Source organism: Ambystoma mexicanum, chromosome 2q, assembly GCF_040938575.1.
Source record: "Ambystoma mexicanum isolate Mex_15411 chromosome 2q, UKY_AmexF1_1, whole genome shotgun sequence".
NCBI lineage: Eukaryota > Metazoa > Chordata > Amphibia > Caudata > Ambystomatidae > Ambystoma > Ambystoma mexicanum.
The window spans coordinates 894,639,663-894,664,030 of NC_090924.1; the positions used below are offsets into that span (position 1 = coordinate 894,639,663).

The 24,368-nt window shown below is 44.4% G+C and overlaps 1 protein-coding gene across 11 annotated transcripts in view; it reads right to left on the reverse strand.

Annotated features, from left to right (window-relative positions):
- KIAA1217 (KIAA1217 ortholog) overlaps positions 1–24,368 on the reverse strand; it is a 1,682,267-nt gene that overhangs the window by 876,843 nt on the left and 781,056 nt on the right. Inside the window, exon 1 of one of the 11 annotated variants that reach the window (XM_069648170.1) lies at positions 10,991–11,221. The exons of the other annotated variants lie outside the window; for them this stretch is intronic. Within the exon in view, the coding sequence (XP_069504271.1) occupies positions 10,991–11,092 (102 nt within the window). The 5' untranslated portion in view covers positions 11,093–11,221. Of the gene's footprint in view, positions 1–10,990; positions 11,222–24,368 lie in introns of those variants that run through there. 11 annotated transcript variants of the gene reach the window in all.

Here is a 24,368-nt window from a genome sequence, read left to right on the forward strand (position 1 = left end):
AGTTGTTGCTTGAGTGCATCTCTCCATTAGGAAAAGCTTTAACATGGGCTGTATGTTGTGCACCCATGGTGTAGGGCATGTGGCAGTGGAAGACTTGGGACTCTGGAGGTCATTTTCTAAGGCATTAGAGCACATAAAGACTGGTGTAACTCATGTGCGCTTGTCTTAACACCTTTTATTTACGCTCCATGGTACTTCAAGGTTTTTGTAGGTGGAGGGGTGCACAGAGCGGGAGTACCGTTTCTGCTCCCCCTTTCCCCTCTACCTCCAAAAAGAACTTAGTTTTAAATAAGCATGATATTTTAATGCTGACAAACAACCAAAGGATTGCATTGGAATCCGCCTTCTTTTTACCTCTCCCACATGCTGGTGATTCCATTCCATAGGAATCTGATGTAAAGGCTGTCTGTCATGTATAAACTGCAGGCAGCCTTTACACAATTTACAATACGGAGCATGAAAAAGAGTGAAGCAGATTTTAGCTGTTCTCTCTCCTTTTTGCACTTCTTAATATAAATGAAGAAAATTGCACGGAGGGGATATTTTTGCATGCAAATGGAATCGTAACATACCCCGTCGACGTAATTGACACATTTTTTCTACAATGTACTCTTCTATATTTGCAAGTTGCCAGTCATCATTTATGCCTTATCTAAGTTGCTACTTTTGGATAAAGTCTGTGAGCCCGATTCATGGAAATGTGTGCAGAAATCCCACAAGGGCCGCGTGCCAAGACGGACACTGCGCAAGCCTGCGCACAGAAAGAAAAATGTGCGCCCCATGTATTCATGGAATTTACAGCGCAAATTAACCGTATTCGCAAGTCGCACCTAGGATGCCCCTGACACACCCATACGCAAAGAATGAACAGCCAGAACAGCTACCATGGTGCACTCCCCTGGCCACACGCACCCTTCAAACACTGCGTTTGGTCCCCTGTAAGCAGGCCTGCGACTCGGGGACCCTTCACAGCGTCCCCCGTAACTGTATCCGGCACCCCAACAACATGCATATGAAAAATCGTAACTCTGCATTAATTCGGGAAATCTGCATGTGAACCCCAGTAAAACGTTCCTGCACCCCACTACACTGCTTATGCGCACCCCTAAGTTACATCTGAACCCCGATTGAGTACATACACCCTGAAATTATTCATGCAACCCCACCTGTGCGCTGCAAACCCTACGCACAAGTGTACTTACGCCTGCCTTCGGGTGGCGGATCGCATGAAGGACTTGCGCTGCCATTTCCCAGCCGAGACGTTGCACGGTCGGATCCATGAAAATGTCTTGTGCACGCAGTTGTGGGCATGCAAGTGACTGCTTGCAGGCTGTCCCTCGGAACGTCCACTTTTTCGCATGTTCTTACCCATTTTTGGGTTTTCGCCCTATTCCCAGCCCTCAGCGCAAGCCACGCCCACGTTCTGCTTGGAATCTCAAGCAAGGCCCTCGACGGCTCGCACAGATGTGCCAAGCCAGCGCGAACTCCATGCAAGTCCAGGAAAAGTACAGCGCATTTCTTTCCATGAATCGACAAAGGCAGATTTACACGCAGTTGCGTGCGCAAGTACCCTATATTCCATGCAGATAAAAATTCCATGAATCAGGCCCTGTGTTTTGTAACTTGTGCTACTATCTGGAATCAGGATGCGCTGTGTCCATCTCAAGCATCACTAGAGCATTGCTATCCTCTCCATCTTCCTCATCGTTGTTCACGAACAAACTGGTTACCAAAAACTATCAGGACAACTTTCTTTTCAGTTCCTTTAGCTTGAAGCCGCTGAGAGAAGTTAATGGGCCTCATTATGAGTACGATGGGATGGGAAAAAATGGTGGGATGGAAAAAAACAGTGGTAAAGCAGTGGTAACTCTGGAACCAACCACTCCATTCTGACTGCATTCGTGCTGCATTATCACACCACCTTACTACACCTTTGGTGGTAAGGTGTAGGATTTTCCTCCAGCAAAATGCTGGTAATTTCTCGACCTTACTGCCAAAAAAATACAAAAATCGACAGAATTACTGCTGGCGGTAATTCGTCTGGAATCGCCACGTACCCCAAAAAATGGGAATTTACATCACCTACCACCACTTGTAATCCCAAGGGAAAAATCTGCTGGACCAAGAGGCGGTAACAGTAATTCCATTTGGCGGTATTTCGGTGGATTGACCACCAAAATATCGCTAAACTTGAGGCCCAATGAGTTAAGTGCTCGCTACACAAATCTGTGTGCTGCTTGAAATCACATTTTGGAATCCTTGCAGAGCCGACTCAGCTCTTCATGTTTTTGTAGTTGATGCAGTTAGTTGTATTAATCTAGGTAACAATGATATTTACAGCGCACGGAAGAACCAGAAGTCGGGCACCCAGTGCTCTATAGAAACAGGACCTTTGTTTCTCTTTGGAGGTGCTCACGTTACAACTCGGCCCCCGAATCATTTGCTTGTTCTATATTGGCATCATCACACTTGAGGACAGCCTCTATTGCCTGGCGGGAACAGGCCATGTGAAGGTCGTCACACCGTGTTGTGTTTGTGAGTATCTTTCCAGCTGTAGCTCGAGCAATGACTTTGTGTTGACAATCTGCCGTCCAGCAAACGCATCAACACACTCCGGAGTCCCAGGCAGCGGAACCAAGCACCCCCACAACTCATGTGAATCAGACAGCAGGAGGAGCTCATAGGCAGGCAGGCGGGGTAGAATCAGAGGCTCGTGGCAGAGGAGCAACGGCCATTTTCTATCAAGTCGAGCTGCCTTTGCAAATCTACCTTGACACGCTCATGGTGAAAGCTCCAGCTGAGGAGGGGGCGTTCCCTTTTATCTGTCCGACTGATATCTAATTACGCAAAGAGCAGTTGCTGAGAGTTAATTAACAGCCCAATCATGAGGTTGTCATTGAAGCAATAGACTCAGTAAGCCTTACAGTGATGACAATGTGTCTCCTCCCATGGCATGAGCGCCTAATGAGATCGCCTGGCTCGCGTTTCGCTTATGTTTCCTTCCATGGATGTGTGTAGCCTAACATCACCAACAAACCAATAACTAATTGGGTCCAAGTTAGGAACGCACTAACCACGAGAAAAAAGTCAAAAAGACATCATCAAAAATGTACACAGCAACCACAATCACTATCTACTAATTTACAAGCACAGTATAATCAAATGTGCGCGAGTATAACTTATATCACAGAGGTGTATTGTGTGGCACAGCTCTTCCACTATGCATGGCTACATGATTGTGGGCCTCACGCGTGACTTTAACAGAGCTGGCTACTTGCTACAGACTCGAAGCCTTTTGGCAGTGATGTATGTCAAATGAGATAGTTGGGAATGTGTTTAGTTGTCCCGAGGGGGAGGCAGCAGTCTGGATGAGGTGATGACTCAATCGGTCCACAGAGGTGAAAGTCATCGCTGGTCTCAGGAGGATAGCTCAGGGACAACGTCCTCTCCTTGGAAGCAAGACGACACGGAGCACCACAGGTTCAATCCCTGGGTCCGTGCTTAGAAACCTCTGGGTATTAAGCGCGTTATAATTAACCTATCATATCATGCAAGAGGCACTAGAGGAACTGCATAGGAAAAGGTCAGGGAAAGCTCCGGTTATAGGCTGTATTGCAGTAGGTCTATTTAAAATAGAGTGCATCGTCTGGGGATCCTGGGTCAATCCTGATACAGTGCTTCCTGGAAAGTGTCAGAAAGATGTCCTACTTACAGGGGGAGGGAATGGCCAACCCTCCTGGCTGGATTCCTTCATCAAGGTGCTTTCTAGGGTGTTGCTGGATCAAGCCCAAACTGGGAAGGATAAGAGACCAAAGCTGTCATGAGTTCAGAGTGTAATTCTCAAGTGGGTGGGCACAGATCGACTCGCCACCTTTCAGAGGAAGTGTCTCCAGCCACTCCTGGATTATATTGATCTCAAAGCTGCATTCGATTCCATCGAAAGGGTCTTATCGCAGGAAGCACTGCAAGATGGCGGTTCAGAGCAATGGTCTTCAAACTGTGGGGCCAGACCCCTTAAGGGGCCTGTACGACGGCCCTTGGGGGCTGCGCAAAGCTCTTAAAAAAGCGAGTATGGTGGCTGCTTTCACTAGAAATTGTAAGCAGCTATGGCATCTGGGGGTGGGGCAGCAATACTATTTTTCCTCAAGGGGGTCTCGGCATGAAAAAGTTTGAATGGCACTGGTTTAGAGCGGCCGCTGGCGATATTTTTGCCACTGGGCATTATAACTATGGGCGAGTTAGGAATGGCCATAATAGCGGGCCACTGCAGATTTTATTATAGAGAAGGGTGTCAGGCAGGGACACCATGTTGCTCTAGCTCTCTTCAGCTGCTTATTGGGGATGCCAAAGAGCGACTGCAGAGGGCCGGTGTGGACACTAGTAGGATAGGCAGGGAGAGCAAACCCTTATTACTTTTTGTGGATGCGGTTATGATTCTGTCCAGCTTTAAAAATGGCGACATCAGATTACTGGCAGGGTTTCAGGAATATACTTAGCAGAAGGGCTTGGCCATGAATAGTTCAAAAAAGCCATGACCATGGGTACACAGATGCTCATAAAGAACACGATTTTTATTGAAGGCTCCAGAAATGAAATAGTCCCTTGGTATGATTATCCAGGCCGTGGTGTGCAACCTTTGGGTCTGCGGATGTTTTGGACTGCATTTTCCATCAGCAAGTGGCATCATAGTCAATGGCGAGGAATCATGGGAACTATAGTCCAAAACATCTGGTGAGCAGCAGGTTGCAAATCCTTGAAAAGCATGAGTTTTCCTCTGAAGCACGTTCAATTAGCCAGCTTTCTACAAGAATGGCGATACTTTGAAAAAGCAGCATGGGCTGTGCTGCACTTTAAGAAGAAACTAGGAAGAATCTTTGTGACCATGCAGCTGAACACTAAAGTTCCACGGCTCTTACTAGGGCCCTCTGCGGCACTGAGTAATGGGGACCTGCCAATGTGACTCAATTAAAGGTGGATGAGAATGGATTCCTCCAACCGAACTGGTGATTACGACTTGTAAAGAGCTTCAGCAGAAGAGCTTTGAAAGCAAATCAGTGGGTAGATCACCAGTGTTGTGGGCATGTTAGGCAAGACTTGGGGCTTGTGCCTATAAACCTCCTCTGTCAGAAAAGAAAGCTGTCGATGGTAGAGAGAACCTACCGATCTATTCAATTATGCAACAGACCCTACTGAACACACCTCACATCCTGAGAGTAACAAGAACACTCCCCAAAAAGACCACCATAAGACAAAACGAAGACCAAACAAAGCACTGTTAAAAAAATACAATGCAAACTAATCAACGCAAGATCAATGTCCAAACATACTACAGAGATCTACGATCTACCCTAAGAAAGTGGAATAGACATCTTATTCGTCAGAGAAACCTGGTTAGATGACAACTACAAAGTCACACTACACGGCTGTCTACCTGACAACTTTAAATGCACACTGGTAAACAGAAAGGGAAAAAGAGGAGGAGGACTTTCAATAGCCTACAAAGAACACCTGAAAATAAAAACAGATGATGCTCTGAATATCAGAAACTGCGAATCCCTAACAGAAAACTCAAAAACAAACCTCACATTCATACTCGTCTATAGACACCCGACACAACCTTCACAGACACATTCCTAGAAGCCATCACGAACCTGGCCATCAAACACGATCACCTGATAATCCTTGCAGACTTCAACATATGGCTTGAAGAAGAGAACGCAAACTCACAAAAATCACTAATCAAGCAGCACAAGACAATGAAACTATGCCAGATGGTTAAAGGAGCGACACACGTAGCAGGACACACTCTCGACACAATCTTTGCCAACAAAAAACTGATCTCAACTGCAGAACCAATACAAATACTATGGAGCGACCACCATATCATACCGTTTGTGATCCAACTACCAACTAAAGCACCTAAACAACCCAAAAGCTCTGGTGATCTGGAAAAGAAACTGGAATACCATCAAAAGCAGTAACTTAAAAGAACAACTGGAATCCTCGAAACTATCAACAGCAAACCTGGATGGAAACGACTTAGATGAAAAAGCACACCTAATCCAGAAAGGGATCGCCGAAACAATAGACAGCATCACCCTGGAAAATCCCTTCATCCCATCACAAAAGAAAGCAGTAGCAAGATGGATTACACCCAACCTCAATACAATGAAAAAAACTAACTGGAAACTTGAACTAAAATATAGGAAAAACTACGACCAGGCAAAAAGAATAAACTATAAAAACCAAATCTGAGGATACAAAAAAGAAATTCTCAGAGCCAAAAAGAAAAACTACGACAACACAATCACAAAAGCCACCAACACCCAGAGCAAACTATTCAACATTGTAAATGAGATGAGACATCCACCTGGATGCAATACCACACCGGTACCTTCACAAAAGCTATGCAACGATATTGCAGATCACTTTAAAAATAAAATCACTGACATACATCGGATCATACAAAGCAGACCAATCCACCAGACCATGCCCCACCTATCCTGGAACCACAGAACAAACATCAAAGCTTCACCCAAATATCAGGAGATATAGAGCCCTCAAGCTGGTGAAACATAGCAACAAAGCAGGCTCCCCAATGGTCCCCTTCCCACGAGACATCTATAAATCAATCCTTACACAGGGCACTCCAATGGAATGCCACAGAAACCTCTTCAACCAATAGCTCTCAACAGGGAGAGTGCCGCAAGCTTTCAAATTTGCATACATTAAACCACTCCTCAAGGATACAACGGGCGATGTGGAAGACCTCTCTAACTACAGACCAATATCAAACATTCCCTATCCGGCAAAACTGATAGAGACCTATGTCTATGAACAAACACTGGAGCATGTAGAAAACCACCAACTCTTGGACCAGGCACAAGTCGGCTTCAGACCCATGAGAGGGACAGAGACAGCACTTCTCTCTATCTGGGATGACCTAAAGACCAACGCAGATTCCAACACAAACTTGGCTCTGATACTACTCAACCTCTCTGCAGCGTTTGACACAATCAGCCACAACATCCTCATCAAGAGACTGGAAGAAATAGGGATCATCGACACATCTTTCCTATCTGAAAGAACAGAAACAGTATGGACCAAACCATTCAAATCTGTGCTACAGGACCCCACCTGTAGAGTACCAGAAGGATCCTCCCTATCCCCACTCCTCTTCAACATCTACATGGCTCCATTAATCAACCTCATCAAAAGGCATGGCCTCACCTGCTACAACTACACAGATCACACCCAAATCATCTACAAAATTGAAGATGTACAAGAGGAGAACACAATGGTAGTAGACTGTCTCAAAGAACTCCACAAATGGATGAACACAAACAGCCTCAAATTCAACCTGGGCAAGACAGAAATCATGATTCTATCCAAACACCAGGGACGCAACCAATACATCCCATGGCCCACAGAATTAGGAACAGCGCCCATGCCATCCAAAATAGTCAAAAACCTTGTAATCCTAACAGACAACGAGCTTACCCTGGAACCACAATTAAATGCAATAATCAAGAAATGCTTCTTCCACCTGCACACAATCAAAAAGATTCTACCATTCTTTTCCTTTATGCACAAAACACTGTCCATTATCTCCCTTATCATGTCCAGGATAGACCAGGATAGACCACGCCAACAGCCTATAACTCAGAATGCTGGATTATCTACTGAAGAAACTGCAACATATACAGAACGAAGTGGCCAGACTTCTCCTCAAACTCTCACGAAGGGACCACATCCCTTCAGAGCTAAAGATGCTACATTGGCTGCCAGTCAAAAAACGAATTGCATTCAAAACAATGTGCATAAAACACAGAGCAATCAACGGCAAAGGAACAGAATTCTTACAAAAGAAAAATCACCATTTACCAGCTGACGAGAGCACTCAGATCCAGCAACGACATCCGTCTTGAACCTAAACCATACACAAGCAAAAACTGTGGTGGATCAGCATTCTCTTGCCTAGCTGATAACATTTTGAACTTCCTCCCGAGAGAAATACGAAACATGAAGTACCATCTAAAATTCAGAAAACTCTTAAAAACAAGGCTCTTCAACTCAGAACCAGATGATAACGAATGAGCAATACCCACACCCCACGGAATGAACACACAAATGGCAAGACGGGGGACTAGATCAGACCACGACAAAGTGCATGGAAGCATTGACACCTCCAAATATGAAGGAGACCCAGGTGCCCCTTTTCCCATAACGGGCCGTACCAGAAACTAAGGTGAAAGATAGGAACGTCTTAAATTGAATCACAGACGGAGGGCACTAGAATTGAAGGGGAAAGAATGGCGACTGAACAAATAAACCCCAGGGCCCAGGGAGCTCAAGGGCACAGGGAAGAGGCCCCCTTCAAGGGGCCCAGGGAGGTGATGGTGGCTGGACACCAGAATATGCCAGGGGACAAAACAGCATACACATCCAGGGAGGGGGGCTGGAGGAGGAGGCTTCACCACTTAATAGCCCTGCTATCAATCCACAACTCTGCTGAGAATATACCGCCTAGCACACCACAATGCATGACACTGGCAGGGACATGTGCCACAGGTGGCCAAAACTGAGGGGCTATGATAAAAATAAGATAGCTCAGCGAGTTGAGTGATCACTGCTTCAATCTGAGCATGATCTGCAGGTCGCAGGTTTGAATCCTGGCAAGGCCAACTCAGCCTTTCATCCTTCTGAGATCAATACATGAGCACCCATTTCGATTGGGTGATATTGTATGTAAATATGTGCTCTGTAAAGCGCTTTGGATTAAGGCACTATGTAAATAAATACATCACATCATAAAGCACCACCACTAGCCAACCCCACAAAAAAACACATCCATCTGCTCACACCTCTCAAACTCTAAACAAAACACAACCATATCTATACAGCACAACAAACCACACTCACTTCACTACACTGCAACAAAACAAACCACAACAGCATATGACAACTAGCGACCAGAAACTCACACCTACGCTCAGCGAACGGTGCCAACTGAACTGAAGCTGCCAACCGCACATCACAGCCCTCTTTTGCTTTTTTCCGCTCACTCCTACTAACTTACCCTACCCTCTTGCTTTCCAGATCTGCCAGAGCGCCAGGGGACCACTCAGGTGGTGATAGTGCACAGTATAAATATCCTTTAACATAACATAAAATAACTTCAAAAAGGGAGTATGGTGATTGCTTTTAATAAAAAATATAAGCAACTATGGCATTTGGGGGGTGGTAACAATATTTCAACTGAAGGGGGGTTGGTGGGAGACAATATGCAAAAGTTTGGATATACCCGTCTTAGAAGTATGGGGGGGAACACAATGTCAGACGGCAGATGTCACTTCTAGGTCTCCGTTCATGCACGCGCTGTGGTGCGCAATGAGGCACGCATGAAAAAGCAGGCATATGAAGTGGCCCTTGTGCACCTCCATCACATAGTGCTTTTTCCTTCTACATCATTGGTACAACCAGTACAGGGCACTGAACTGGGCTGGTGATAGCATTGCACGATCAAACAACTTCCAAAGACACCACATACATATTGTAACATTCGTTTGTTTTCTCCCGGCGACACAGCTCTGCTTTTACGCAAGGCCTTTACATTAAACGGGGTATTACTTTCAGCAGACTGGTTATTCCAGCTCACATTTTGGAAGCCAAAACGTTCATGCCTGGTCTCTGCTCCACAACCAAATATGGCAGTCAAAGAAGAAAGAAGCACACCACTGCACAGCTGGCCTTCATTGCATGAACTTTCCACACTGCCCTCACCTCAGTGTATACTTTCAGAAAAAAAACATTTCGAGTTAGACCCACAAGCACTTCCAGTCGCTGCATTTGTATCAACTTCAGTGCAATTGCATTGCTATGACCCGACAGGCTGCTCGGAGTGTACGGTCATTTTAAAGAGCAACAATATGCATAATTATAACATCTTTTCTAGGGGTTGTAAGGATGAAAGAAACGCCTTCCATACCTTCATAAACGATGAAACAGCATCCCTTTTCATCGCGGTATTGGCAGTTGGCTAATTGAAGTTAATGACAATATACGTTTTCCCTTTTGAGCCTGCTACCAGTATAATTAGGAGTATGTAGCATAAAGTGCTTAACAAAAAGAAAACTTTACTGAAATTACTACCCTGGATACCGCCAGCAACATACTTTTAAAAAGGGTAATTACTTCAACACGTCAACAGGCTGCAAAGCGGCTTCCAGAACATTCTTGGTGGGGTTGTCGGTTTTATTTCAAACTACCACAGTCGGGAAGTTTGATGCTACCCAGATGCCAGCCATCACTGTGACTGCCAGACGTAAACTGCGCGGCTTGTGTGTAATCACCCAGGGCAAATAACACCTCTTGTGTGACAGGCTTGAAACATGTGGAAACAGGATTGAACACGTCAGTTCGCAGCTCCTTTCAAGCTAACCAATGCATGAACGACTGGGACAGCAGGCATGCTCTTCCTGTATATCGCAGTGTACCACGACGCACCCAAATCCTTCATTCCCCTTTCACACGTTTCTTTTTTCTGTATAGTTCTAAATAACCCGAAGTCCGTGTGTTTTGTAACTGTTTAAGCAACTCCACCCCACGAACAAACTACAAACCATCTGAAGTCACAAAGACATTCGATTTATACACTTTTCTCCAAAAATATTCTCTACAACCGATATTTTTTTTGTTCTGTTTTTGAACGCAGATGACAGATTGCACAAGGCCTGCAATTGATTTTAGTCGTAAAACTGAGAACATCAGAAGGCGCATAAAAACATGAATTTCTTCATAAACACAACTGCGTGACATGATGGCACCGGAAGCATAACACGTCCAGGCGGAATTTGACAGGTTTGGGCCCCTGGAATTCCAACAACCTTTCATACACTTGAAACATGCAGACTGTCGGTGTGTTTTCTGCCTTATCGCCCCCCCCACCATAAAACTATCCACGTGTCTTCACGATAGTTAATCACTGTACCTTTTTAGCACCCGGGGCTCGGTGGGAAGCTGTACAGCAGAGAGACGAGAAGCTCTTTGGCGATTTCGCCTCTTGTAAGGAGACACGAGTTTGCCGCTCCATGTCGACGCCTTGGGCTGTGTGCTCCTTGGTGTAAACAGCGTGACGGTGCTGCTGTTGCAATCCTATATTCTGCGCTCCTGTTTCGCTCTCCCACAAGTTTCCTAAACATGAGGCAGCAGTCGCCGGGCTCTCATACGTGCCTTATCTCGGCTCAATACTGGTTTTTCAAGGGTGTATGTGAGCAGGTGGGTGTGGTTTAGGCGACATTCAAGCCAGCCGAGAGGAGCAAATATCTCTTCGCCATATAAGACCGGAACTGAGCATTCACTTCTTAAGGGCTGTTGCTTTGCTGCGAAACGTGCCATAGACACCTCGGTCCAACTCAAAAGGTATCCTGAATAGTACTGGAATTGGGCCGGGAATCAGAAACCAGCAAAAATGGTCTCTCCAGATTCTAAATAGGTGGAAACAAAAAGGCCATGCCCACAACATCACACACTGTATCCACTGTGATTAGCTATCCCCAGCCTTGGAGACAAGCCTCTGAGCCTGGAGACCTCTCTGGTTTGTTTTTGTTTTGCCTCTAGGCATATAAAGCTCCCATCAACGGGTGATGGGTGCAGAGACTGCAGTAAGAGGGTGATTGGGAGTGCTATTGGGTCTTAAGAGATGTGGATGATGGATAATTAGAAATGGGAAATGTACATACATCTGAACAGTTTGAGAAATAATGACTGCAGGCAGGTGATGATATAGTGTTTTTTTCGTTCACTGTGTTTCAGTCGTGACAGTGTTTAAACCCCAGAATACATTAGTAATGGCTTGCATTGGTTTGCATGCTGGTAAAATGCTATGCTTCCATTCAGGATGGGGGAAAATAAAGCTTCAATCATACTCTCATACTCTTTTTTGCTCAGTGTGTTACTATAAGGATTGTCCAGTTTGTTTAATAAGTGATTTGTTCATGTTTTAAGTGATCTGTACAAAATTGGGTGCTATTTTATTTTAACTGGGGTTTTACACTTCTTAAAAGACTATTACTTGCCTGCCATGACTACGCCTCCAGCCCCATAGCTCCACCCTCTCAGGTCAAATCCAAGAGTATTTTTTCTATTTCCTGTAATGCTCCTGAAGACATGAGAAAATATGCAGTGCAGCACAATTACATCAGTGAAGGGATTGGAGCGCAAGACCAGAAATATTTCCTGGACCGTACATGGCCAGAGTGATACGTCTCAGCGTTACAGAAAAATAACGTGAGTGACGGAAGGACATTAGGCAAAGGAGCAAAAGCGGGAAGGCCATAGAGTCCAATGATTATTGTAGATAGAAGGGCACACAGCTTTTGCCCAAAATCTTCTAATTGTTCTGAGTTGAGGTTAGGTTTCATTGCGTCTCTATCCTGAATTGAGGCGCTCGGCTTGTGTAGTCTCCCCTGATCCGTCTCTGTCCTGCTCTGGGTCCGACTGGCATACAAGGTTCCTTTCTCCTTTGGCCCCACCTCTAACAAGCACTCTCATAGCTCCCCTTATTCTCCCTTCATACTCCTGTGGCCAGTGCACCTGCCAATGTCAACCTCTCAGGTAGTGGGGTGATTGCCAATATCTCGACAATTCCACACCATTGTGGTATCTGGCGGTAACTAAGGGGCGGGCGAAAGTGTTGGTGGGATTGTATGGATTGGTTGACTCAGTCTCCGTACGTTCCACGCACTTTCTGTGTTCCAGTCTATCCAGTGTCATCCGTCCAGGTGCCGTGGGAGTTACCCTCTCGGATCGGGGATGTCTGTGTCCTTTCTGGTTTAGGCATCCTTTTTCCGATTTTGGTTTCGAGATTTAGTCTGTGGTGTTGAAGAGCCAGGTTTTTAGTGATTTCCTGAATTTTAAGTGGTCTTCAGTGTAGAAGGAGGTGCCTCCAAGTTTTTTCTTAAGGTATGGTTTGAGTTCCAGGCGGATTTCGTTGCTTGATCGGAGGGGACTTGTTGGTTTGTAGACTGTTATTTTCTTTTGTAGGAATTCTGCTCCTTGTCCGCTGATTGCCCTGTGCGTTATGCCCATTGTTTTGAAGGTGATGTGATGTTTTACTGGGGGCCAGTGTAGTGTTTTTAGGGCTGGAGTGATGTGGTCTCTTCTGGATAGTTTGAGGAGTAGTCTTGCTGCTGCATTTTGGATCTGTTGCAGTTTTGTTTATGAGGTATTCTGGTATTCCGAGGTAGAGGCTGTTTGCATAGTTGATTTTTGACATGATTAGGGCGACGATAGTGAGTGTTTTGTGTGTGAAGGAGAGGAAAGGTAGAATTCTTCTTGCCGTGTGGAGGAGGAAAAAACATTTCTTCGCTGTTGCATTTGGTTCCAGGGTTAGGGTGTTGTCCATTAGGACTCCCAGATTTTTTACTACCTTCGATGGTGTTGGTGCGTTTCCCATTTTCGTAGGCCATAGGATGGAGGTTTCGTTCTCTTGGTCTTTGGGTACGATCATGATTTCTGTCTTTACTGGGTTGATTTTCAGGTTGTTGGCATCCATCCAGTTGAAGACTTCTTTTAGACAGTCGGTTAGGGTTGAATGGTCGGCATCAGTGTCTTTGATTTTGTAGATGATCTGAGTGTCATCTGCGCAGTTGTAACATGTAACGTTGTATTTTTTGAAGATTCTGATGACCGGAGTCTGATAGATGTTGAAATATAGTGGAGATAGTCAAGATCCTTGTGGCACTCCACAGTCGTTAACTTGTGGAGTGGATTTGAAAGGTTTTATCCATACGGTTTCTGTTCTGTCTGCTAGGAATGATTTGGTCCAGCGTAGTGCTGTGTCTGTTATGCCTATGTCTTCTAGTCTTTTGGTCAGGGTGTCGTGGCTAACTGTGTCAAAGGCTGCGGAGAGGTCGAGCAGAATAAGGGCTGAGGTAATGTTTGAGTCTGCGTTAGTTTTGAGGTCGCCCCAGGTGGATAGTAGTGCTGTTTTCATTCCTCTTGCTGGTCTGAAACCGATTTGAGCTTGGTCCAGCAGGTGGTGTTTTTCTACGTGTTCTTGGGTTAGTTTATATACGTAGGTTTCTAGATGTTTTGCTGGGTAGGGGATGTTAGAGATCGGCCTGTAGTTGGAAAGGTCATCTACGTCACCACTTGTGTTTTTCAAGAGTGGCTTGATGTATGCTGATTTGAAGATCTTCGGTACAGTCCCTGTTGATAGTGCTAGATTTAGAAGGTTTCTGTAGTGTTCTGCTGGCGATCCTTGCACGGGGATTGATTTGTAGATGTCTGGGGGACAGGGGTCCATGGGTGCTTTCTTGGTTCGTTTTACCAGCATTGCGAATGCCTCTGCTGATATTTCAGGAAAGCTTTGGAGTTTGTGCTGTGGTTCGTGTTAGGTTTGTTGGGTTGTATGTTGTGGTTGGTTGGTCTCTTTTGTATGGTTTGTCGGATGTCATTGATTTTTTTTTTTAAGTGGTCTGCCAGGTCGTTGCATAGTTTTTCTGAGGGGGTTGGGGTGTTATCGCTGCCTGGTGGGTTTCTCATTTCTTCAATGATGCTAAACATTTCTTTTTGTGTGTTGGTGGCATTGTTGATTCTGTCGTCGTAATGTCTTCTCTTTGCGTTTTGAATTTTCTTCTTGTATGCGCGGATTTGTTTCTGGTACAATGTTTTTTTTTCCTGGGTTGTATTCTTTCCTCCATTTTAATTCCATCTTTTTGTTTTCCCTTTTCATGTTGTTTAATAGTGGGGTGAACCATTTTGCCATTGCTCTTTTTTTTGATGGGGTGAATGGTTTTTCTGGGGCGATCTTGTCTATTGTATCTGTGATCTATTTGTGAGGGATCTCTGCTTTCCCGTCTAGGTCAGCTAGCTCCCGTTCTGTAATTGAGGGTTTCGTTAATTCCAGTTGTTCAAATTGGTTGCTTTCTTTGACGTGTTTCCAGTTTCTTTTGGTGGTGGTTGTGAGTTTCGGATGTTGGATGTAGGCTTGGGTAGGCAGAGTGATCACGAATGGGATGATGAGATGGTCGCTCCACAGTATTTGTATCGGAGGTGTCATGGTGATGAGTTTTTCTTTGGCGAAAATTGTGTCTAGGGTGTGACCTGCCGAGTGCGTTGCTCCTTTGACAGTTGTCGTAGTTTCATGGTGCTGAGTTGTTCAATTAGTGAGTTTTGGGAGTTGGCGTGGCTGTCTTCGAACCAGATTTTGAAGTCCCCCAGGATGGTTAGGTGTTCGTGGTTGATGGTGATGGTGATGGCTAAATTGGTGATGGCTTCTATGAAGTTATCGACGAATGTTGCATCATATGTCGGTGGTCTGTATACCAGGATGAATGTGATGTTGGTTTTTGGGCTCACTGTTAGGTGTATTACCATGGTTTCGCAGTTGGGGATGTTGACTGCTTCGTCAGTTTTTATTTTCAGGTGTTCTTTGAATGCTATAGCGATGCCTCCTCCTTTTTTGGAATAAGGGCTGAGGTAATGTTTGAGTCTGCGTTAGTTTTGAGGTCGCCCCAGGTGGATAGTAGTGCTGTTTTCATTCCTCTTGCTGGTCTGAAACCGAGTTGAGCTTGGTCCAGCAGGTGGTGTTTTTCTACGTGTTCTTGGGTTAGTTTATATACGTAGGTTTCTAGATGTTTTGCTGGGTAGGGGATGTTAGAGATCGGCCTGTAGTTGGAAAGGTCATCTACGTCACCACTTGTGTTTTTCAAGAGTGGCTTGATGTATGCTGATTTGAAGATCTTCGGTACAGTCCCTGTTGATAGTGCTAGATTTAGAAGGTTTCTGTAGTGTTCTGCTGGCGATCCTTGCACGGGGATTGATTTGTAGATGTCTGGGGGACAGGGGTCCATGGGTGCTTTCTTGGTTCGTTTTACCAGCATTGCGAATGCCTCTGCTGATATTTCAGGAAAGCTTTGGAGTTTGTGCTGTGGTTCGTGTTAGGTTTGTTGGGTTGTATGTTGTGGTTGGTTGGTCTCTTTTGTATGGTTTGTCGGATGTCATTGATTTTTTTTTTTAAGTGGTCTGCCAGGTCGTTGCATAGTTTTTCTGAGGGGGTTGGGGTGTTATCGCTGCCTGGTGGGTTTCTCATTTCTTCAATGATGCTAAACATTTCTTTTTGTGTGTTGGTGGCATTGTTGATTCTGTCGTCGTAATGTCTTCTCTTTGCGTTTTGAATTTTCTTCTTGTATGCGCGGATTTGTTTCTGGTACAATGTTTTTTTTTCCTGGGTTGTATTCTTTCCTCCATTTTAATTCCATCTTTTTGTTTTCCTTTTTCATGTTGTTTAATAGTGGGGTGAACCATTTTGCCATTGCTCTTTTTTTTGATGGGGTGAATGGTTTTTCTGGGGCGATCTTGTCTATTGTATCTGTGATCTATTTGTGAGGGATCTCTGCTTTCCCGTCTAGGTCAGCTAGCTCCCGTTCTGTAATTGAGGGTTTCGTTAATTCCAGTTGTTCAAATTGGTTGCTTTCTTTGACGTGTTTCCAGTTTCTTTTGGTGGTGGTTGTGAGTTTCGGATGTTGGATGTAGGCTTGGGTAGGCAGAGTGATCACGAATGGGATGATGAGATGGTCGCTCCACAGTATTTGTATCGGAGGTGTCATGGTGATGAGTTTTTCTTTGGCGAAAATTGTGTCTAGGGTGTGACCTGCCGAGTGCGTTGCTCCTTTGACAGTTGTCGTAGTTTCATGGTGCTGAGTTGTTCAATTAGTGAGTTTTGGGAGTTGGCGTGGCTGTCTTCGAACCAGATTTTGAAGTCCCCCAGGATGGTTAGGTGTTCGTGGTTGATGGTGATGGTGATGGCTAAATTGGTGATGGCTTCTATGAAGTTATCGACGAATGTTGCATCATATGTCGGTGGTCTGTATACCAGGATGAATGTGATGTTGGTTTTTGGGCTCACTGTTAGGTGTATTACCATGGTTTCGCAGTTGGGGATGTTGACTGCTTCGTCAGTTTTTATTTTCAGGTGTTCTTTGAATGCTATAGCGATGCCTCCTCCTTTTTTGTTTTTCCTGTTTATTTGTAGGCATGTGAAGTCGGTCGGAAGGCAGATTTGGAGTGTCATTTTGTAGTTGTCGTCCAGCCATGTTTCTGTGATGAACAGGAAGTTAATTCCGTTGTCGTCGAGTAGGTCAAAGATCTCTGTTGAGTGTTTTGACATGGATCTTGCGTTTATTAGATTGCATTGAAGTTTGGAGGTGTTGTTTGGTTTGGGCTTTGACGAGGTCGTCTTCTTTAGGTTTCCTTCCTGGTCAGTCACTTGTTGGGCTGTGGGATTCGGGGTGTCAGCGTTTTCGAATTCGAAGAGTTCTTCTAGGTTTTGTCTTGGGTTTTTTGTGTTTTTATCAGGTTCGTCTTCCGGGAGTTGTGGTTGTTGATTGGAAGTTCCTCTTGCTTTGGTGATGTAGGGGGTTATTGCGTTGGTCGTCTGTTTGTTGTTTGTGTTGGTCATCCTTCTACTTGCTTGTGTTGGGTTGTTTGATGTTGCTGCTTCTAATGTTGGGTTGGATGGTCGTGGTGGCCAGTTGTCTGCAAGGTATGGAGTTAGGTAGAGGGATTTTGTCTTCTCTCAGAGTTGCTTCGGTTTGTGTTCCTGTCTGTGGGGGTCCAGTCTATGGTTGTTCTAAGTTGCTGTTCTGGAGTGTTTGTTCTTTCATCTCTTCATCTTTTCCTTGGAATGGGTCGTTTGCGCGGCATTGTAAGATTGAGAGTTGTTTAGTCTTTGTTTGGTGACGTCTAGTTGGTCCTGCTTTAGTCTGGTTGTCTAGTGGTCTTGTGGTGTAGTGGCGGGTGAGGGGGTGTCCGCTACTAGTTTGGGCTCTGTCTGTAGGTGGTATTCCGGCTAGAGTTGGCGACTCGTTTAGTCTCTGTCCTAGGAGGGGAAGAGGATGGTAAGGGTTATTAAGTTGAGTGTTATCGGTGGCTCTCTTTACTGTCCGTCTCCCTGAGCGTGGTTCACTGTGGTGAGCAGGCTGTGTGGGTTGGGAGGGAGGCTTGGACGGGCACAGCTTGGACTTTCGCCTTGTGATGCGAGAGGCCCTAGTCAGAGTGACCCACCACCGTAATTCACTGGTGGCTTCTGTCTCACTTGAGAGTTAGCTACATTTTCGAATGAGCTAGATTTGAGAGTGGACTAAATTTGAGATACCTGTGTAGTGGGAGAGAGGCTTATCAAATTTGAGACACCTGTACAGTGGGAAAGAGGCCTATCAATGCAGTTTGGAGATCACACAATGCAATTTGGGCACGGAGGCCCTGCTAAGTTTGAGACACCTGTATAGTGGGAGAGAGGCCTATCAATGCAGTTTGGGGATCACACAATGCAATTTGGGCACGGAGGCCCTGCTAAGTTTGAGACACCTGTATAGTGGGGGAGAGGCCTATCAATGCAGTTTGGAGATCACACAATGCAATTTGGGCACAGACGCCCTGCTAAGTTTGAGACACCTGTATAGTGTGGGAGAGGCCTATCAATGCAGTTTGGAGATCACACAATGCAATTTGGGTACAGTGGCCCTGCTAAGTTAGAGACACCTGTATAGTGGGAGAGAGGCCTATCAATGCAGTTTGGAGATCACACAATGCAAGTTGGGCACAGAGACCCTGCTATAAATGCAGTTTGGGGCAACGGGGGGTGATCACATTGATAAACATTGGTTTTGCCTAGTGGTCAGGTATCTAGGGTCGAGCTGTACCTCTCCCCAACCCAAGCCACCCTACCTTACTGGTCCTTGTAATTGCTGGTTAACGGCTGGCCACTGGCTTCCTCTGTGGACACCTGCTGACATTTCCTGGAGCCGCCTCTGTTGGAGTCGCCCTTGGCCTTGGGGCCCTTAGCCGCAGGGCTGCATGGGCAGAGGGCTGCCCTGGGAGGGCCAGTGATGGAGGGTGAGAGGACCAATGAGAATGGGCCTGAGCGGGCCGGGAGGCGGGAGGAAGGTGAAAGCAGGAAGAGTGTGCGGGGTGGGAGTTGGCTGCAGGGGGATCAGGAAAGGCCTCGGGGCCTGCAAGTTTAACAAATATTAGGCGCTCCTGGACGAGATGTAGGAAGAGTGCACAGGGCGGGAGTGGGTCTGGAAGGGGCCTCTGGCCTTTCCAAATATGCAGTGATACCACAGAGGCCACTGGCAGCAGACAGGTGCAATGCTCACAGCGCTCCGATGTGCCGAGGGAGGTTTGGGGGTCACCCACTCACCTGCACGACCCGGATGGAAGTGGCGTGCAGGCTGAGATGGGCTCACTACACGGGGATCAGGCGGACTATCATGGCCAGTGGGAGGGAGCGGAGGCGGCCACACGGGGAAGCTGGGCAGGACGCGGCCTGCGCTGGGGGAGCGAGCGGGGGTTGGGACACTCAAGGGGTAATGGATGTGTGTCTAAAGTACAGAGGGTAAATCTTGAGCACTTAATGTCGGGGGCTTGCCTTGCATTCAATGCACTCATCTTGTGCATTTATTATGAGTGGATTGTCTAGGCCTAAAGAGACTGGATGTGTACATTTAATTTTGACCACTCTTTGTTTGGCAAACTGGATTGGTGCATAACATTTAAAAGGATTTGGATATCACTCAATATCCCAATGGATATAGGAGTTAAGAACTTTGGCTTATATATTTCTTCTAAAAGCGAAAAGTAAAAAAAAGTGAGAATAATCTCCCAGTAGTCCTCTTCTGGGGTTTTAAGAAGTAATTTCCCCAAAACGTGTCCCAGGTCCATGTGTTTCCTTCCACTGGCCTTTTATCCTAAGGTCAATCCTGATATTCCATGTTTCACTTTACCCCCGTTTTCCCTTTACTTACGGCACATTAGGAAATAATCACTAGACCTAATGCAAAGAAACCAGCCAGTCAGTTTTGTGCGAGATACATTTTGGAGCCTTTTGTAATGTTAGAAAGATCCTTGCATAAATCCATTAATAACCTGAAATTGACGCGATGCAGATCATGCCTAGGGCATCTCGGCATCTGCACTGGTATTGCAGAACCAGTTTGACCAATCAATTTCTGGAGTTGTGTTGGCATCATCACTAAATGGCATAACGACACACCGAGTTTGAGATATACGTTGATACAATTCCACCCATGTTGCAAGGTCGTTGTAGCACCAGTGAAGTGTTCACGGTATCTTGCTCTAGTTGTTATGCCATCATGTCAAAGTGTTGTTAAAATCAAGTTAACAAGTTAGTTACTTCAAAATTCACACAATGGCTGTGTCCATTTTGCAGTGTCAATGTACAATGCAATTTTGTAACGTGGATGCAACCTTATCACATCACACGAGTTAACTGTCTATGACAAACATACAAATCATTATGGTGATACTGTCACTTCAGGCACATGTATGCCAACAACACAATATGTATAGGTTCAGGTGTTTATAATTTCAAGGATAATCTTACTGGCCATTTTAAAACATGTCCTATCATGTAATAGATCACTATTAAATGTGAAGCCATAATTGACAACACTGTAATTAAATGTATAAGATACATGCTTTTATTTATTTGTTTATTTTTAATTTATGTATAGCAAGTAATCCATCCATTACATTTGAACATTAACATCAATGAACACAACTCGAAAAACTAGATCGTGGGAAGTCCAATATTACTAAATTAAGCAAAACAATAGTTAACTTAAAACAATTATGAGAATATGAAAAAACAGTAGTAAACTAAAATCAATTATACACAACATTAAACATAGAAAAACTATTCTACGGACGAAACACAACCCAAACAAACACTCATACAACACTTACAAATCAACACTAAACAACTCCTATTTTGTGATCAACAAGTAAACCATAATATGTAGGATAGCAAATCATTCATACAAGGTATTACAAAGACTCCATAGTGTGAGGTATAAATCCTCACAATCCTTATTCAACTTTAACACTTTTTCATAGTAAGATAGGACCCAAATCTCCACCAATCAATCTTCCATAGTAGGTTTTTTTTCTAGTCTTCCAGACTCTCAAGATCAGTTCTGCCGCAACAACTCAAGCTCTATCCACTCACCATAATCTCTCGCGATTGTGCACCTCCCATTATGCAGCAATAAAATCACTTGTGCAGGCAATCTAGTAAATGCAATATTCAGAATCATATCTACTGTCTCTAAAAAACCTCCTTCCAGGAAACACGTACTCGCAAACAGTTCCAAAACAGGTGTAACGAGGTTCCTTTATCATTACCACAACCCCAACATAGGATATTATCCATTAAGTTCAATTCATGCATTCTCACCGGGGTCCAGTACAGAAGGCCTATAATTTTATGTCATATCAGCCTCAAGTTCATGTCCATGTTAGTTTCAGATCTGACCCTGAGCAAATCTTCCCATTTCTTTGGAAGTTACCACCAAACCTAAATCCTCTGACCAAATTTCCCTCAATTTCTCCAAAGATTCTAGACGCATTGGTTCCATGGGCATCATACTCATATAAGTAGATATGGTGTGTACTGACACATCAAATAATTTGCAGAGCCCTGGAATAGAAAGATATATATTTTTCAACATATTTCCAGTAGCACTTTATCATCTTAGAAAAATTAATTCACAGATCATAGATTCATGCACCAATTCCTTGGTTGATTTTTATGGAGAATTACCATACATTAAAAAACACCATAAGGTACCTACAGTGACATATCATATCCCATTCACAAGGTATGGTTCATGTAAGAGTCGAATTACTGAGAGCTAGAATAACCACAGCTAGTGTAATAAAGCTGGCCATTCGATTGCCTCATTCAGTCCCTGCATATGACTTTGCAATCCTAAAATCCAATGTTGTTCCAATATTGTAAATAGATTCCCTGTCATTTGTGAATTTGATTTTGACTGTTTCTATAACAAACAATTGTAACTGCTTTTCTGTATGCCTTGCCTAACAAAGTGCTTGACCATAAGAGATTACAATCTCTTTGTTCAAATTTGTGAGCGATGCTTGCTTATAATGATCATACTGATTCAGTAATTGTTTTCTACTGCAGATGAATAAATGGCTGCACCCAGCTCTACAAAGTGAAAATGGTCAGGATACAGTGTAGTAGATGAAAGGAAACAAAGTGCCGAAACGTATGCAACAGTCCGCGTCTGGGTGGGAAAACCGTTGAGTACAGCTCATGTATTGAGCTCAGCAGAGAAAAAAGACAGGAAGTAACAAGCAGACAGAGTGCTCAGGGTGCAAACATTCAAGTTGCAAGCTACTAGCCAGCCATACAAAAGTTACTTGCCACCTCAATTATATACATACACACAGCACATAATGTCTTACTTGCCAAGAGTCAAATATCACTAGCTAGTGGCAATTGCAAACATTGCCCCCAGAATGCATGTCATAAACATTTAAAGTACAATTTATAATTTGTGCCTTTGAGGGTCTGGTTAAAACACATTAATTAATTGTAAAATATACATTAATCAGCATATCTGCTTTGAAAATGTATAGAACCCCTTTATGAAACAGAAAATGCAGCTTAAAGACTCACAGTTTCAGATCTGGGATCAAAGCTGAAGGATTGCTAAGCAAACAGTGACTAGGGGAGACATGTCCAATACCTGACTTATCAATTCCCAAATCCCCATTTGTGGAAGTGAGATCTGAAGTGCACATTCCATGATTTTACAGTTACATATACTGCATTCCAAGTGGGTAGATCATAAGGTGCAGAGGTCAACAAGGGCAGGCATATGGCAAGTCTGAAAAAGGGATCCTGTCTTTGGAGAACTGCAACTTCCAATTAATGCATAGTTGGAATTGGGGGAAAGAAAAGAAAGAGATATTACTGCACTATGAAAGAAATGTGTGACACTGGTCACAATGCACCTACTATCGTAATGCCTTGACAAAAGTAAAGCATCCAGTAAAAGAGCACATTGTTATTTTCAGGTTTTGTGTAGAACCACTAAGAACACAGGGAAAGGGACTATTGTCAACCAATGCTTGTGGGGCTATCCTAGATGTCATCATATTTAGATTGAGTTCCATGAGGAGCCAGCACAGGTGACTCAGGAGGTGAACTAGTTTAGGGTGAGGCACTGCAATTCCCAGAGCATAATATGCTGGCCTCTGTCAGAGTCCGCATTCACGAAAAAGCCTAACTTAGTGTGAAAAGCAACCATCCTATGACAAGCTGTAGGCATGAGTGCGGTGTCAAAGACATCATTGAGTTACAAGGATGCTTAGAGCAGAGAACGGACCACGTGTTTGAAAGCATACTCGCATGTCAGGAAACGCTTCATTTTGTAATTGGATTTATTAATTCTGAAGTGATGCCGAAAGAACAGACTGTTTCAAGGGTCTGTAGTTATGCATCAGGCACTATTCTTAATTCATGCAAATAATATGAGATGCATGGTTATATAATGCTCACTGCTTGTGTAATGCTTTACCATTGTCAGGACATCTTACAGCACAGGGTTAGAAGTACGCTGAGGAGCACCTGGTCCTGTCTAAATCAAACAACCAGAAACACTGTTATATGACCGAGCCAGCTATCGTATTTTCTCAAACACCTCTTTCATCTGGACATTTCTGGAGAAATTCACATGTGGTGGAACTTTGGGATTTCATAGAAACAAATCACCTCCTGAATGAGGCACACCATGTATTTAGACCTTCTAGGAGTACAGAATCTGCTCTGTGCTGTATCTCGGATACACTTAAAAACTATGGGGATGACAAATCTGGGAGTGCGCTCATCCTGCTAGACATCTCAGCCATCAGTAACAGGATCCTCCTAAAATGACTGGCAGATTACTGGCATTAAAGAAACAGTTCTATGTTGGATCATCTCGTTCCACATGGGTAGAACAGAAACAACTATCTTGGGCCCCTACAATTCCCGGCCTCGCCCACTAATTTACTGAGTAACCCAAGGATCCACACTCTCACCTTTACTTTTTGACATCTACATGACACCCGTACTAGACATTATCATTAGATCTGCTGTCTTCTGCTACAATTATGTGGATGACACAAAAGAATACACATTGTTGAACCACCCGTCAACAAATGCTCCAGACATGAAAAACTGCCTTGCACAGGTGGACGCGTGGTTGACAGCAAACAAAACACAATCCTAGCAAAACAGAACTGATGCTCTTCAATCCTACAGGTTCTCACTGCACCACAATCCATTGGCCGGATGAGATGGGCCCTTGCCTGGACCCATCGACCACAGTAGGGAATCTTTAAACCAGAATGAAAAATACCCTCACTCTTGGTCCATAGATTAGAGCCTTTGTCAGAAACAGTTTCTTCCAGCACTGTATGCTACACCACATCTTACATTACTTAACATTCACCCACACAGTCACGGTCATAATTTCTCTAATACTATCCAA